Source organism: Chiloscyllium punctatum, chromosome 40 (genome assembly GCF_047496795.1).
Source record: "Chiloscyllium punctatum isolate Juve2018m chromosome 40, sChiPun1.3, whole genome shotgun sequence".
NCBI lineage: Eukaryota > Metazoa > Chordata > Chondrichthyes > Orectolobiformes > Hemiscylliidae > Chiloscyllium > Chiloscyllium punctatum.
The window spans coordinates 44,454,593-44,472,182 of NC_092778.1; the positions used below are offsets into that span (position 1 = coordinate 44,454,593).

The 17,590-nt window shown below is 39.4% G+C and overlaps 1 protein-coding gene across 4 annotated transcripts in view; it reads right to left on the minus strand.

Moving 5' to 3' along the window:
- srl (sarcalumenin) overlaps window positions 1-17,590 on the minus strand; it is a 59,968-nt gene that overhangs the window by 31,626 nt on the left and 10,752 nt on the right. For 2 of the 4 annotated variants that reach the window (XM_072559714.1, XM_072559713.1), the window contains exon 1: window positions 8,479-9,432. In XM_072559714.1, coding sequence (XP_072415815.1) covers window positions 8,479-9,226 — 748 coding nt within the window. In that variant the 5' untranslated portion in view covers window positions 9,227-9,432. The other 2 variants (XM_072559716.1, XM_072559715.1) reach the window with 2 other exon arrangements.

The window sequence follows — 17,590 nt, forward strand, 5'->3', positions numbered from 1 at the left end:
TTACACCCAAAATTTGCTGGAAATTTTAATTGACATTCAGCAACCGCAATTCTTTGAGATGTTTCCAGATACCTACTGCTCTTTGTATGGATAAATGCATGTTGATTTTGTTCCTGAATTGTCTTACATTTTAAGAATTTTAATGTCCGTCCTGTTTGGAATGGTAGCGGGGATATGGAGTATGGCTGATTTCCAGAGGTGACTCTTAGGAATTTTCCTTCATCAACAATAGTGAATGTTATAGCCTGTCCTCAATGGCCTAGATGATGTAAAGGAACATAGAAAGGAGGAGAAAGAGTATACCATTTGATCTATCAAGACTGCTGCATCATTCAACATGATCATAGCTGATCCTCTGTCTTAATGCTATACTCCTACTCTTTCCCATTATCCCTTGAAACCTCTAGCCTTTATAAATCTGTATTTCTTTATTAAATATATTTAGTGGTTTAGCCTTCACAGCCTTCTGTGAAGAGATTTCTACTGGTTCACTACCTTCTGAGTAAATAGATTTCTTATTTCAGTCCAAAATGTCTTGCCATTACCTGAAACAGTGACCCCCTAATTCTGGCTAAATGAAACATCATCCCTGCATCCAGTCTGTCTGGCTCAATTGGAAGTTATGTTTCAGTGCAATCCCCTCATTCTTTTACACTCAAATGAATACAGGCTCAAGTGACCCAATCTCTCCTCATATGACAAATCTGCTAGCCCAGGAATCAGTCTGGTGAACCCTTGCTATACCCCCGATGAGACAAGTGTGAATTTTCTTAGGGAAGGTGTTCCAGAACTGAAACAGTACACCAAGCATGCTGTCATGATGGCCCTCTACAGTTGCTCAGGTTAGCATCCTAGACCCAAACGTCTTCTGCTGCTTCATCATTGACCTTCTCTCCGTCATAAGGTCAGTAGTGGGAACTATTGCACAATGTTTATCGCCATTCCTAACTCCTCAGATACTGAAATCAGTCCATGTCCAAAAGCAACAAGAGCAGGACAATATCCAGACATGGGCTGAAAAGTGGCAAATAACAATTGTGCCAGGCACTTGCTATCTCCAGTAAAAGAGAAATCTAACCACCAACCCTTTGACATTCAATGGCTTTCCCATCACTGAATCCCTCACTATCTACATTCTGGGGGAGGGGGAAGGGTTACCATTTACCAGAAAAATGGACTAGGCTCCCCATATAAATGTAGTGGTTAGAAGAGAAGATCAGAAGCTAAGAATCCTGCAGTGCGTAACTTACCTCCTGACTCCCTAAAGACCTCCACCATCTACAAGGCACAAATCAGGAATGTGTGGCTCACCACTTGCCTGGATGAGTGTAGCTTCAACAACACTTAAGAAGCTTGATACTATCCAGGACAAAACAGTCACTTCCACCACCAACACTTATTATCAGCGATAATGTACCATCCACATCATACACTGCAGAACTTTGCCAAAAGATCCTTAGACAGCACCTTCCAAACCCACAACTAATTAAATCTCAAAGGACATGTCAGTCATAAAGATGTACAGCACTGAAACAGACCATTCGTCCCTGCCAACCAGATATACTAAATAAATCTAGTCCCATTTGCCAGCACTTGGCCCATATCCCTCTAAACCCTTCCTATTCATATACTCACCAGATGCCTTTTAAATGCTGCAATTGTACTAGCCTCTATCACTTACTCTAGCAGCTCATTCCATACATGCACTAACTTCTGTGTTGCCCAATTTAAATTTTTCCCCCCCTCTCACCTTAACCCTACGCCCTCTATTTTTGGACTCCCCCATCCTGGGTATGAGATCTTGTCTATTTATCCGATGCCAATCATGATTTTATCAATCTCCAGCCTCCAGGTAAAATACCCCAAATCTATTCAGTATTTCCCTTTCGTTCAAACTCTCCAACACTGGCAACATCATGTAAATGTTTTCTGAACCCTTTCAAATTTCGCAACCACCTTCCTATAGCAGGGAGGCCAGAATTGCACAGAGTATTCCTAAAGAGGCCTCACCAATGTCCTGTATGGCAGCAATATGACGTCCAACTCCTACACTCAATGCATTGACCAATGAAGGAAAGCATACCAAACACCTTTTTCACTATTCTAATCTACCTGTGACTCCACTTTCAAGGAGCTATGAATATGCACTCTAAGATCTTCGTTCAGAAATACTCCATAGGACCTTACCATTAAAGTGTATAAGTTCTGCCCTGATTTGCCTTTCCAAAGTGCAGCACCTCACATTTATCTAAATTAAACTCCATCAGCCACTTCTTGGCCCATTGGCTCATCTGATCAAGAACCTGTTGTATTCTTCTTCATTGGTCACTCCACCTCTTATTTTGGTGTCATCTGAAAAATGTACTAACCATACTTTATATGTTCACATCCAAAATTATTTATATAAATTACAAAAAGCAGTGCACCCAGCATTGATTCTTGTGGCTAGTCATAGGCCTCAAGTCTGAAAAACAACCCTCCACCATCACCCTCTGTCTTCTACCTTCGGGCCATTTGTATATCCAAATGGCTAGTTCTCCCTGTATTCCACATGATCTAACCATGCTAACCAGTTTACCATTAGGAACTTGTCAAACACCTTACTGAAGTCCATATTGATCACATCCACCACTCTGCCCTTAATTCTCTTCATTACTTCTTCAAAAAAAACTGTTAAGTGAGACATGATTTCCCACACACAGAGCTATATTGACTAACCAAAATCAGTCCTTGCCTTTCCAAATACGTGTAAAATCCTGTCCCTCAGGATTCCTACATAGGAACACCATACCCAAAGTTCCCCTCCAAGCCACTCTCCATCCTGACTTGGAAATATGTTGCCATTCTTTCACTATTGAGGGGTCAGAATCCTGGAATTCACTCCCTAATGGCAGTAGGAGTCTACCTACAACACATGGACTGTTGTGGTTCAAGAGGTAGCTCACCATCACCTTCTCAAGGGCAACTAGGGACAGACAATAAATGCTGGGCCACCATAGACATCCATATATTGTAAGAGAATAAAAAAAAGCTGCAATAAGACTTTGTTGCTTCTGCACTCAAAATTCTCTAGCAATGAAAGCCTACATATCACTTTCCTTCCTAACTTTGTTGCACCTGCATGCTCGTTTCCAATGACTGGTGTACAAGGACATTCAGGTCCCTTTTGTACATCAACACTTTACCATTAAAATAATACTCTGCCATTCTACTTTCTGACTAAAGTGGACAGCTTCAAAACTTATCCACATCATTCTATATCTACCACAATGTTTGACCACTCAACTTGTTTAAAATGGCTCGAGGCCTCTTTACATCACCACTCACATTCGATTCTCTCTTTGAACAGTGTTATTGTGAACGTGACTCAGCAAAAGCCTTTTCTCTTTGATTTAAGACAAATTCTTGCGTTAAATGTGAATAGTAATGACATAATTTACAGTACTGGGGAGGCACTTCACCACTGTGCTGGTAAAAGGACATTTTCACATATTTCACCAATTTTCTGGACTGTTGCACTAACGTAAGGTTTTTCACTGACAATTGTGGCTGCCTGGTAAAGGTTCACTCTGCTCAAAAGTAGTCATTCTCTCCATATGAGCTTATACAAAAGACTGTAAATAGGATGCTGTTCCAAGGTAGGTATCAGTTCTCCACCCAATGCTATCCTTACCTCATCAAGTACACTTGTTCCAACTGAGGTGATGAGAAAATAATAATAAAGTTGATTTTACCCTACAAGAATGTCAGTTTAATCACATTTCTGGCTGTAAGGCAGAACTGTAGGTTCAAACTCAATGATGGTTTACGCCCATAACCTAGGCTGAGGCAGTGTTTCTTTGTGAGAGGTACGGTTTCTTGGAAGATATATTAAAAAAGGTGTGGTTTGCCTCTTCAAGGGAACATAATGTCAAATGCTCTACACTCGACAAAAAGCATTTGGTTTTCTGGCGTCTTGGCCTACATGCCTCCCTCAATTGGAGTCAATTATAAAGGATGAAATTATGACACATCTGGATAGCAGTAACAGGATAGCTCAGAGTCAGCATGGATTTATGAAGGGGAAATCATGCTTGACTAATCTTCTGGAATTTGTTGAGGATGTAACTCTGAAGATGGACAAGGGAGATCCAGTGGATATAGTGTACCTGGACTTTCAGAAAGCCTTTGATAAAGACCCACATAGGAGGTTAGTGAGCAAAATTAGGGCACATGGTATTGGGGGCAAAACACTGTCTTGGATTTAAAATTGGTTGGCTGACAGGAAACAAAAAAGAGTAGTGATAAATGGCTCCCTTTTGGAATGGCAGGCAGTGACCAGTGGGGTACCGCAAGGATCAGTGCTGTGATCGCAGCTTTTTACAATATACATTAATGATATAGATGATGGTATTAAATGTAATATGAGCAAATTTGCTGATGATACAAAGCTGGGTGGCAGGGTGAAATGTGAGGAGGATGTTAGGAGATTACAGGGTGACCTGGACAGGCTAGGTGAGTGGTCAGATGCAGTTTAATGTGGATAAATGTATGGTTATCCACTTTGGTGGCAAGAACAGGAAGGCAGATTACTACCTAAATGGAGTCAAGTTAGGTAAAGGGGCAGTACAAAGATCTAGGTGTTCTTGTACATCAGTCAATGAAGGTAAGGATGCAGGTACAGCAGGTAGTGAAGGCGGCTAATAGCATGCTGGCATTCATAACAAGAGGAATTGAGAATAGAAGCAAAGAGGTTCTTCTGCAGCTGTACAGGGCCCTGGTGAGACCACACCTGGCATACTGTCTGCAGGTTTGGTCTCTAAATTTGAGGAAAGACATTCTGGCTATTGAGGGAGTGCAGCGAAGGTTCATGAGGTCAATTCCTGGAATGGCGGGACTATCTTACGTTGAAAGATTGGAATGGCTGGGCTTGTATACCCTTGAGTTTAGAAGGCTGAGAGGGGATCTGATTGAGACACAAGATTACTAAAGGATTGGACACTCTAGAGGCAGGAAGCAAGTTTCCACTGATGGGGGGAGTCCCGAACCAGAGGACACAGTTTAAAAATAAAAGGGTAGGCCATTTAGAACAGAGTTGAGGAGAAACTTCTTCACCCAGAGGGTGGTGAGTGTGTGGAATGCTCTGCCCCAGAAGGCTGTGGAGGCCAAGTCTCTGGATACTTTCAAGAAAGAGTTGGATAGAGCTCTTAAGGATAGTGGAATCAAGGGTTATGGGGATAAGGCAGGAACAGGATACGGATTGAAGGTGATCAATCATGATCATAATGAATGGTGGTGCTGGCTCAAGGGGCAGAATGGCCTACTCCTGCACCTATTGTCTAACTAACATTTGCTTTTCGTCTGACTTTATTACATAAAAATTTGTTGCTGTACTTACCAATACAACGTAGTAACTGCACTTTAGTCCACTTAGTTATGTTAGGGATCCTGATGAAATGATGAAGCACCACATACGGGGAACTAAGAGTCACATTAGCTAAACCATCATAGACAATGAATAAAACTAAGATTGGTTGGTTGAATTTGGCATTTGTTTTAAAATGTCCCAAGTGTGTCAGTGTGTGATGTGAAGACAAGTTCATTGCACAGAACCAGTCCCTGCAATCTGTTGGTGTTATAAAAAGAGAAAAGTTAGCTGAGTTTGAAGGCTGCTATTGGGAGACCAGGAGAGAGCCATAGAGCATGGAAACAGAGCCTTTGGTCCAACTAGTCCACGCCGATCATGTTCCTAAACTAAACTAGTCCCACTTGCTTGAGTTTGGCACATATCCCCTCAAACCTTTTCTATTCATGAACTTATCCAAATATTTTAAATGTTGTAATGGTACTTGCATCCACCACTTCCACTTTGGGACGACATGGTGGCTCAGTGGTTAGCACTACTGCCTCACAGCACCAGGGACCCGGGTTCGATTTCATCCTCGGGTGACTGCTTGTGTGGGGTTTGCACATTCTCCAAGTGTCTGTGTGGGTTTCCTCTGGGTGCCCTGGTTTCCTCCCACAGTCCAAAGATGTGTAGATCAGGTGAATTGGCCATGCTAAATCGCCCAGAGTATTAGTGCATTAGTCATAGGGAAATGGGTCTGGGTGGGTTACTCTTTGAAGGGTTAGTGTGGACTTGTTGGGCTGAAGAGCCTGTTTCCACACTGTAGGGAATTTAGTCTAATCTTCTGTAGTTCATTCCACACATGAACTACATTGTAAAAAAATTGTCCCTCATGTCCTTTTTAAAACTAACTCTTCTAACCTTAAAAATAGCACGTCAGTTTTGAACTCTGACCGTAGGGAAAAGACCCTTGCTATTCACCTTATCAATACCCTTCATGGGGATGATTCACTGTCCCTTTAGTTTAAATCATTCACATTTGTAACCTTTATGTCCATAGCTCCAAAGTCATCTGCTCTTCCCAAGCAGCTTACACGTATTACAAGAGTTGCAATTGTAATCCAAAATCTTATTTTCTAAATTAAACCTGTATAAGTGGTCTTTAAATTAATTAATATTGTTGATTTTCACCATCCACCTTGGAACCTGTACTTTAGATTAATTGCTCATCCAATTAAATATTTCACAAATTTGTTTTGCTCTATCTCCCTTTCAAGCATAGCCCACATTCTTTGGTTCTACTGTTCTGGACAATGGTCTCTTAGTTCCAAACCCAAAAGCAGCAATCAGATCACTGCTCAATTTTTAAAAAGTTACTTATCTATTGTTACCTTTATACATCTGAATATTGATGCTGTTTGCTTTCCTTTCCGTGCACAAAAGCAGATGAAGGATGACAGATTTAACCCAGCAGCATAAGCAGAAGATTGGATTAAAGTAGAAATACATTTATTTGAAAGACCCATGCCTAAAAAAGGACTATGGTGAACAACACTATGGTTAGAAAGAAAAGCTCAGGGACTGTGGAAATGTATTCCTTAGTTTACAACTATAACAGTTCCCTGTGGTGTAAACCTTGACGAATAGTAATAATGGTCTTTTAAAAGATTTGATTGAATCTAGCTTTTTTATCTAAGAAAATAGGAACAGGGGAGTAGGCCGTTCAACTCTGTGCCTGCCTTTCAATAAGATCATGGCTGATCATCCCATTCTTGAACCTGTTCCCATTTTCCCTCCATACCCTTTAGTCCTAAGAACTATATTTAGTTTCTTCTTGAAAACATTTGATGTTTTGGCATCAACTGCTTTCTTTGACAGTGATTCTACAGGCTCACAGGGAAGAAATTTCTCCCCATTTCAGTCCTAAAATGGCTGACCCCATACCTCAGACAATGACCCCTGGTTCTGGACACCTCCCCACCATCAAGAACATCCTTTCAGCATTTCTTCTATTTAAGCTTATTAGTACTTTACATGAACTAATGCACAATGATAGAGTATTTTATTGCACTAAAGTATATACTCAGATTGCACTGTTGCCTTAAGAATACTGAACATACACATAGGAACTCTGACAACATAAGAGAATAAATCTACAACTAAGTGTGAATGAAAATTGGACAAAACTTCAACTAATCTGTTATATAGGACTGGGGGATGCAGGGAGTTAGGATATTTTCCTTTAATTTTTGAACCCCTGTTTTGAATCCAGTTCAGGAAAGGTGCTTCCTGCCTATAGGGTCTGATAGAGAATCCATTCCCTCAGTTTCACTGCAGTTGCTAGGAGTCTTAAATGAATGTTGCTCATGTTGATAACTCCTTCCATGCAGCACAGACAATGTGCAAAGTCAACATGTTATTCTAGCATAACATAAAAATAGATTGCTTTTTTGAGGATGCAATTAAGGAACTTCTTTTGAGCGTAGTATAAAGGCTAGCATCTACTAGCATGCAATGTAGAAGGAGTTTTATTCTGCATCTAACCAATGTTTCCTTCCCTGGGTGTGTTTGATGTGGAAGGAGCTTTATGCTGTATCTAACCTGTGTTGTACGTATCCTGCAATGTCTTGGAACTATGGAGAGAGAGTTTTACCTCATGTAAATTGTAGGGTTTTGACTGACAAGACACTGGTTGCACAAGTGTAGTTTCTCTCATTTTAATTAACACATTGAGTAAGCAAACTGTTTGTTGTATGAGCACAGTTCTAATTTCACTGATCTAGTGTTTAATTCTGCATTGTAGTAATTGTTTTAAGTATTATCTTGAAATAAGGCATCACATTGATGGCAGAGACAGTAATCTTCTGAAGCAAATTTCTGTGCACAAATATTAGAGATAAAGAAGATCAAACCACAATGAAACCATGCATAATGTGAAAAAATGTGATATTAATGAATTACTCTAGGTGTTAATGGTGAAGTTAGTGGCATCACAAGCAGAAAATCCAAATATAACTCCATTCCATTGGTCAGCCTCACTCATATGGCTGAAATGTTAGAAGAAGTTGATGTGGGAAGCCCAAAGAATATAATGAAATTCCATGGCTAAACATGTTGGTGCTATGTTAAGTGATGAGTCTTCAATGACTCACCATCTTTCTTCTGCTCCTTTGCTTCAGGAGGTAGCCCTATGTTATCACCAGTGCTGTCAGGCATTCTTCCTTCAAAATTTGCAGCTTTCTCCTTTCCTGTGGTCTCAGATCCTAGAAAGGAAGCTGCTTCATCAATAATGAAGCCTGGCTTAATAATCTCCTCCTCAGAAACTCTGATTTCTTCTATCTTTTGATCCAATACTTGCACTTCATTTGTAAATGCTACGTTCTTATCACCACCTTCCTCAGATTCTTTGCCATTGTCACTTTTTGCAATCTCTAAAATGTCCTGACTATCAGAAGCTTCAGATTCTATTACTTTTTCCTCAACTGTTCCAATCTCCGATTTATTGTCAATTCCCTCATCATTTTGCTGTTGTCCCTCAGATTCACCATTCCTTATATTAGCTTCTTGCTCGGAATCAGCTGCTTCCTGACTATCCAATTCTTCCTCTTCCAGCACCTTTGACTTGTCCATTTCTTGGCTTTTTGTCTTATCCTCTGTTTCCTTTGAAAAATATTCCTTGTGATACAAGTCATCATTGGAATCATCCTCCTCAGGCCAATGCTCACTTCCATTGCCATTTAGTTCATTTTGTTCTTCAGAATCTGCAGCACGTTCAGTGGCCCCACTTTGTGCTGGCTTTCTTGGTTCGGTTTCTTCACCTTCATGGGATTTGTCGTCATTATTTTCTTCACTTTCATTTTCTGTGCTGTTGTGATCCAATTCTTGTGAATTACCATTCATGTTATCAGCAGGAACACTACCCTTGACATCAGTAGTGTCAGATGCTAGGCTTTCAATTATTTCAGAATTTATAACCAACACCTCACTGTCATTTTTGAAGTTGGCTTCATTGCTTTGAGATTCTTGATCTTTTACATCACACTTAACCACATTATCATGTACAGCAGCACATCTTGAACATGCTGCTACACAGTTATCAATGTGTGACTGACCTTTTTCTTCTTTGTCAAATAATTCCACTGTGGAACTGTGTGATCCCAAGCCTGAACTACCATCAGATGCTGAGTCTGCAGACAGTGAGGGATTGGCTTTTTCTCCTTCCTGCTTACCATTCATAAACTTCTCATCATTCACGTTGACACTTGGGTCTGTGGCCAAGGCTTGGTTTCCTGCAAGAACGACAACATCTTCACTTTTGAGATTAATGAAATCTTGGGTCTGGCTCTAAATGATCAGACATTATCACTAAGTTCAAGACCAATTTTCTGTTTCAATGTGTTTTTGTTAAATATAATTTAGAGGGAAAATAAAAATTCAAAGAAATGCTGTTAGACTTAGAAATGTTTGAAGAACAGGTATTGCTACACATATTGAGCTATATAGGCCTGTGTCACTCAATAGTGAAACATTGATTGTGAGGACAGTCTATTAAAACTAACACTAAAATCTGTATGCCCCTTTCTAGCATGGTTTTCCAGTAAAAAGGACTTTCATGAGGCAGCAACAAGTAATTGAATTGTGATTAGCACCTTTAGTAAAACTATTTGTCATAGTATTGTTACTCACTGCATTCTAACTGCATTTTTCCAATCCTTCTGGGACAATTTAAACCAAAGTTAAGTGTTGGGAATATTTAAGTATCAATTCTTACAAGTATCAGCAAACAATAATAGAAGTTGGTAAAATGGCAGTACATGTTAATATTGTTCTGGAGAGAGAAAATCACCTAGGCTGTTGTCTCTAGGCATTATCAAACTTCTGGTTTTCATCATTAAAGGAAAATGTTGAGGGAAATGGCATTGAGTGTTACAATAATGTCACAGGCTGGATCAATCCGAAATTTGACTGTTAGTGGGGAGGGATCATAGGACACAGAATTTATAAGAAAAGATCAGTGTCATACAACTGATGTGATATTTTGAAAAAAACCTAGATTGCTGTTAAGTCTTTAACCACTTAGGTTTTAATTCATTAATGTGTAAATCCCAGAACTTCTTTCAAGTCACAGTCCTGAGTTAATTTAAGATTTATTAAAAGTCACATCTCTGCTCAAACAATGCATTAAAGGTTTGAGATTAGAGTCTGTCTGTATCCCAACCTTGTCAGACTGGTTCTCTGACTCAAGGTTGGCATACAGACAGACTCTAACCTCACACCTTTAATGCATTGTCTGAGCTGAGATGTTACCTTTTGTTAAAATATAAAATCTTACATGATCTCAGGACTATGACTTGAAAGAGGTTCTGGGATTTACATATTAAATCAAAACCTGCAACCCCATTTTAAGTGATTAAAGACTTAACAGCAATTGAGGTTTGTTCAATGCATTGTGCAACACTGATCTTTTCCAATAAATTCTGTGTCCTATGACCCTGTCCCACCTGCTATCTGATGAAGAAGCAGCGCTTTTAAAGCTTGTGCTTCCAAATAAACCTGTTGGACTATAACTTGGTGTTGTGTGATTTGTAACTTTGTCCACCGTAGTCCAACACCAGCTCCTCCACGTGACTATCTCTTGTGGTATTTCATATAAGAAGCCAAACCAACTTTAGTCTTCATGCAAAGGAAAGGTTGGAAGGTGAAGGATAAATTCTCTCTGGGCATGTAACAAAGTCCCAGCTTTTAATTCATATATTGTTTATATAACATTTCTTACCTGAACACACACTGTTGTCAATCTTTTCCATCATTACTTATTTTGGTCACCTTTGCAAGGGAAATATCCTATGTAAATCTGCCACATGATAGTTACATGCTCACACCAATGGAAAGGATTGCATTCTAATTTACACCATGCATCAAATCTCACTATTCTCCTAATTTAAAAAGAATGTGATATAACAGCAAGAATTCTTTGAAACAAAAAAGTACCAAGCAATTGTTCTTTGAAACAATGTATTGATTCCACATTATGTCCAACCCCCAGAAACACTCACTCCATTAGAAAACTTTACACAGTTTATGAATTCAAAATGTGAAAAAGTCTATGTTTAACCATGGATATTTTCAATATGAATTCTTTCCGCCCTGGCTATTTGAGTTAAAGAGCCAGAGTTTCATGAAATTGGAAAGGCTCCATGGACCTTTAAAGTTAGCAGGTCGGACCCAAATGTAGACATCGCCTCCCATTTCAGGTTCAATATTTTCCAGTAGAGAAGAAGTGATAGAGTGTGTCAGCAGAACCATTTGAACTCAATTTTGGGTTCAAACATTTCCTATGTTGTCAGGTCCAAGAGCCTTACCCTGCAGTATGGAAGCTATGAATTGATGGAGTGGATAGAATGCCTTCAAAGAGTAGGTAAAGTTTGTACAACTGTCATGACATGAAGGTTTTAAAATGATCTGAACTTTAAATTTAAAGTAGGCCATTAATGAATGAGAGTTAAAGACAAAAAACCTTTTTTGGAATGTTTTTATGGGTAGTAGATTAGAATAAAAAGTAGCACGGTTTCAATGTAGGTCTTTGTTGACCTTTCCCTAAAAGTGAATGTTATGTCATTATGAATGCTTTTTGTGTTTCAAAAGCTACACAGTTATTTCACTGAGGGTTCCAAGTTCACAATTTGGTTGAGACTTTAAAGATGTTATAAGCGTTAGCTGTCTTTGATAATGACATATGAAGAGAAATTGATTTGATTTTTGACAGATTTATAATGTTTTAAACTAATTCATGGAATGACAATGTCACTAGCTAAATGATTGAGGAGATTTAAAAGCATTAAATGGATTTTATGAATGAAAGTTCTTTCACTATCACATCTCTAGCAAAAGAGCTCTCAGCAGTTTAATTTTCCAACTTTACATGACTCCTACGGTCTACCATAGTGGATACTTAATAAGAAGTTATGGATGAGGCATAAAGAGTATGAGAAGCTGTTGGGATGGGTGGGGCATGAATTGGCATTAAATCAGCTTCATGGGTAATGAGAGGCCATCCAGTTTGTGGGGTGGTGGAGACGGAATGAATGGGTAACAAATAGAGCTCTGATAAATTCAAAACCAACTAGGAAAAAAGTCCCAGAGGATTAAGGTGGGCCTTCCAACCACACCCCCATTGGTCCATGTCTCCATGGCTGCCTACAATTTGATTATGTGGTCAGCGAGGTCAACTACGTTCTGCACCCTGCATTTTGGGTGCTTCTTTTCCCCCCCAGGGAGTCTGAGAAATATCTTGCCTTGTCAATTTGAGCTACCCAATTCAGTAGTCCATTCGTTTTCTAATTTTCCCTGTAAAAGACAGTGATCTTTACATCATGAAGGACTCCTGCCCAAAACATCGATTTTCCTGCTCCTCAGATGCTGCCTAACCTGCTATGCTTTTCCAGCACCAAACACTCTCGACAAAGTAAATAACTGTCAACTTTAAAGAGGTACAACCACAAAATAGCCTGGTATTGGAGCACATCATATCTCATTCACTAGTTTATAATGTTGACATACTACCTCTGTCTATTGGCAGGAGACCATCATTGTGGATTAAGAGGTCAGTAACATCTGTGCAACCACTACCAAATGTTTGTACCCAATCCCAAATTTCTGGGTCAGCAAGCTACTTAGTTGGAAATGAGCCTTGTTCAACATGATCAAAAGTGTGGCTTGCAAAATTTAGTGATCTACTTTGCAAATAAGTCTAACTAATTTCAAATCAAAGGAAGTTCTCAGCTTTCTTTTTAAAATATTAAAACAAGGTGGTCACAAAGTGACCAAATGGAGGCCAAGAGTTTCTCCACAGACAGGGATACTGATGGATGACAGGCTGTTTGCCTCACCCCCAGACATAAACCAAACCCTTCAATGTCATACAGACTTGTGTGGCAGCCTTTTCTCATTCTAAGAAAACATTTTCCCTCTGGAGAACTAGAAACAATTTCAAAAAGCTGACAACACAGCCCACATTTTGGAATTTGTCTTTTCCATGCATTGGCTTTCAACAGTCAGAATTGTTTTGTTTTACCAACGCAGATGAGCATTACCCTTCATGGGAGAATCTGGGATCAGCAACATCCTCAAGACAGCCAATAATGAAATTATACTTTCAAAGTTTCAAACTAGGTTTCTTTTAGTCCTACACTACAGCTAAAGCAGAAGGATGACAATCCCTAAAAATTTGTTAAAATAATTGCTGACACCAAGCCTGGATTTCCATGAAAATTGTGGAAAAAAAATCTCCACTTGGAATGTCAAAAGATTGACTTCATGTGATGAAATGGGTCTTGCCTGGTAGCAGGAAATGGTGAATCAGTAAGCCTTTATGTACCACGCCAGAATTTATTTTCCATTCAGGTCAATTGGACCAGAATTTGTAATCCTTCTTATTTTATACATACACCATACAAACCCCATTACTAGATTCCAGTCAGTAATTCATTCCCAGATTACTGCTATTCTCTCTGCATTTACCCTTGATTTTAAAGTAATTCACACCAGATTAGCAGTTAATCTGTATGTATGTCCTTTCACTAAAACCAGTTTGTGATTCACTCTAGGGGTATTACACAAGCATCTCAGTTAGTTCTGTTCCTGAATATCCAAAATTATATATATATGGACAACCCAAACCCCTCAAATTGATTCTGTAACCTAGTTCAGTGTTCTACATATAAGCAGGCCTTTGAGTGTATGGGTTTATATGTTGCCATTTCTATTACAATGCACTCAACTTACTGCCTGTTTAAAGAACCAGGGAAGCAGTATTGGAAATCCATAAAACATTCTAGCAGAAGCAATGCAGACTAGGTAGCATGTCCAGATAGATTAGGAGTTAAAATTACATGTTCAGATTATGTCCATTACAGTTTTACCAGAGGTATAGATCAACTTCCTTTTCACCTGGAGGCATTGTCTACAGATATGAACACTATTAGCAGTGATTTCTAAGCTTTTGTTTTGTAGAGTGATGATCTGTTACTGCTTCAGCAATCATGTCCTGCTCATGAATTTTCTTTTCTATATCATATTCCCTCTATCATTATTCCTATATTCGGGAATTTACTGTTTGTGCAGTTCCAAGGCACCTCATCCAAATTGCCTATTCGTCACCTGTCTATTAAGATAATTATTCAAATGTTGCAATTGTACCAGCCTCCACCATAGAGGCTGAACTGTGCAGGTTCACTGCTCTGAGATATTGGCTTAAATTATTGTATGATATTGAGAGAGAGTGCTGTTCTGTCAGATATTCTGTCTTGCAGATGAAATATAAAGTGAATGTTTAAAAAAGACAGTGGTACTATTATCACCTGAATAACATTTGTCCTACAACTAACATTACCAAAAAATAGACTTACTGGTCTTTTTACATATTGCTGTTTGTAGAATCTTGCTGGGCACATATTGCTGCCCAAACTTCCTGGAAAATATTAGCGACTACATTTCAGATTGAATAATTGACTATAAGACCATAAGAGATATGAGCAGAAATTAAGCCCATCAATTGTGGAATCCTTTGGGTTATCCAGAAAACAGGAATCAGAGCAATATATAAATATGGGATCTTTCTTTTCATGAATTACCCTGGAGGTTTTACCTTCATTACATACATACAGGCCCAACAAGTGATGGGTGATTGGAATGCTTTTGAAATTCAAAGCGGTTTCATCTCATGAAACCACACTTACATGTTTCACTGAGTTAGTGCAGATGTCATGTACATGTCTCACTAGACTATCTTTCTATGATTCTTGCAAAAACTAGCAATTCTCGCAACCAACTTTCTAGAATTCCTTTAGTTGCTATGGCAATTGGTCATGTTTCTATTTGCATAATTTTCTCATTTGGCAAGATTTGCTAGTAGTTGGGTGTTTTCTTTACTTTTCAATGAGCCACAATTAGCAGTTTGTGTCGCATGCCGTACTGCCCTCACCGCTATCTTGTCACTATTATCAACAAATACTGCTGTGCTTTCATTGCTTATGTTACACTTAGTTATACCTGAAAAGTAATTTTTCAAGTTGGCACAGTCAATCAGTAGGAATTTCTTCCCTCAAAAAAAAACAGGATTATACAGTCCACTTGTGCGTTTGGGGTTGGGGGATTGGCACCTGCCTAACTGCCTACCCCAACCTGTGTCATTTTATGTGGAGTAACCAAAGTTCAATTGTCCCAACTGAGCTGCTTAAATGGACACAAGGGTTATTTTCTTCCCTTTTAAAAACTGGTAGGACAAATTCAAGAGTAGGCAGAAACCTGGCAAATCACTGTGTTTGGGCATCAGGTGGGAAAGTGTCAGGGTACACCTCCCACAAAGATCTCTTTTCAATATCAGGTGACCCGCCCCAACCAGTGCCACTCAATCTTAGTAAGAAACAAAAAGTCCTGTCTGCATCTAATCAAAGCTCCTTGGGACGTTAAAGGATGGCAGAGAGGCTATGATCAACAGGATCATTTCCCTGATGACTGTTTAGGTAATAGAGTGGGAAGCTCTGGCATCCAAAAAAAGGTCTTGCTGATAGGGTTGTGAATTTTTTTAATTTGCTGCCCCAGCAGACTGTGGAGTCTCATTCATCCAGTATATTCAGGACTGTTATCTATCAACTTTTTGATCTTGAGGGATTTATGGTGTATAGGTATGAAATGGAGCTGAATTAAGATATCAGTCATGATGTTTTTGATTAATTGGGTGGACTCAAGAGGTAATTTGGCATACATCTACCCCTATTTCTTATGTTCTTGATTTATGTTAAAGGACAAATTAAGAAGAAAGGAAATAGTGCTTGAGTTGATGTCACAACTTTAGGAAGTTAATTCCCAATTAACTTGGGTCAAAAGCTCATCATCTACTGTATTACATCAAGATATGGAGGTGCTGGTGTTGGACTGGGGTGGACAAAGTCAGAAGTCACACAATGCCAGGTTATAGTCCACTTCACCGAATGAAGATTCTATACTCTGAAAGCTTGTGATTTCAAATACACCTGTTGGAATATAACCTGATGTCATTTGAACTTCTGACTTTGCATAACATCAAGACTTGAATAAGCCTATTTTCCAGAAAATTGATGCTGTTCTTGGTTTTAGATCTTGTAGAACCTTGAAGCGTGCAACAACAGTCCCTCCTAGCTGCCACCTCAGTCAGAATCAAATGACCCACCCACTTCAAACTAACCTTTTATACAGACTTTTAAGTCTGTATTTTTCCATATCCTGAACATTGGAACTTCCAGACAAGAAACGATGAACACCCATCTAATTCACCATCTATTATCATGGTAAATGTGATACGATGATGCTGTGGCTATCAACAGACCATTGCAATAATTCTATAAATGAGTTGACAGCAGATCCATACTTGCTACAAGGACAATCTCAGTGATAGAATGATTTTAGGAATCAAACATTACTGCGCCTCTTAAGCACATTACACTTACCAAAATTTCTGGCTGTAAGAGCTGCTCCTTTTTGAGGTATTTTAGGTGTTGGAGGTGATTTCCTTGAAATCCAGGAGCAGCAGTTACTGTTTCATATGCTGCTGCATTGTTTTGGAACTTTGGAAAAAAAAGCCAAAACACCAGCAGTTTTAAAAGGAAGAGCAGACAGAGGAAGCACATGGTGAGGACAGTGCAGGAGAGAGAGAGAGAGAGCCTGCACAGTTACTGGCTTGTTGTTTGAATTCATGGATTGCTAGACAATCAGAATGCACCTGGGAAAATTAACAAACAGTGAAATTCACAACTAATCTTGGAGGAACTGTTGGGTGAAGTTCACAGCACAAAATCAGATAAGTTAATTGTTGTTTTAAATCTGTCCAAGAGAAAGGTGGGGGGGGGGGGGGGAGGAGGAGTCTCAGATACAGTCACATCGATGGGTTAACTCCAGGAAGGGTAAGAGAGGTAGGCAGTTAGTGCAGGAGTCTTTTGTGGATATACCCATTTCAAACAGGTGTACTGTTTTGGAAAATGTAAGGGGTGATGGATTCTCAGGGGAACGTAGCACAAACAGCCAAGTTTCTGGTATTGAGACTGGCTCTAATGCAATGAGGGGTACGTCAGGTTCCAAGAGATCAATTGTGTTAGGGGATTCTGTAGTCAAAGGTACAGACAGACGTTTCTGTGGCCTGCAGAGAAAAAGCAGAATGGTGTGTTGCTTTCCTGGTGCCAGGATCAAGGATGTCTCAGAGAGGGTGCAGAATGTTCTCACGGGGGGGGG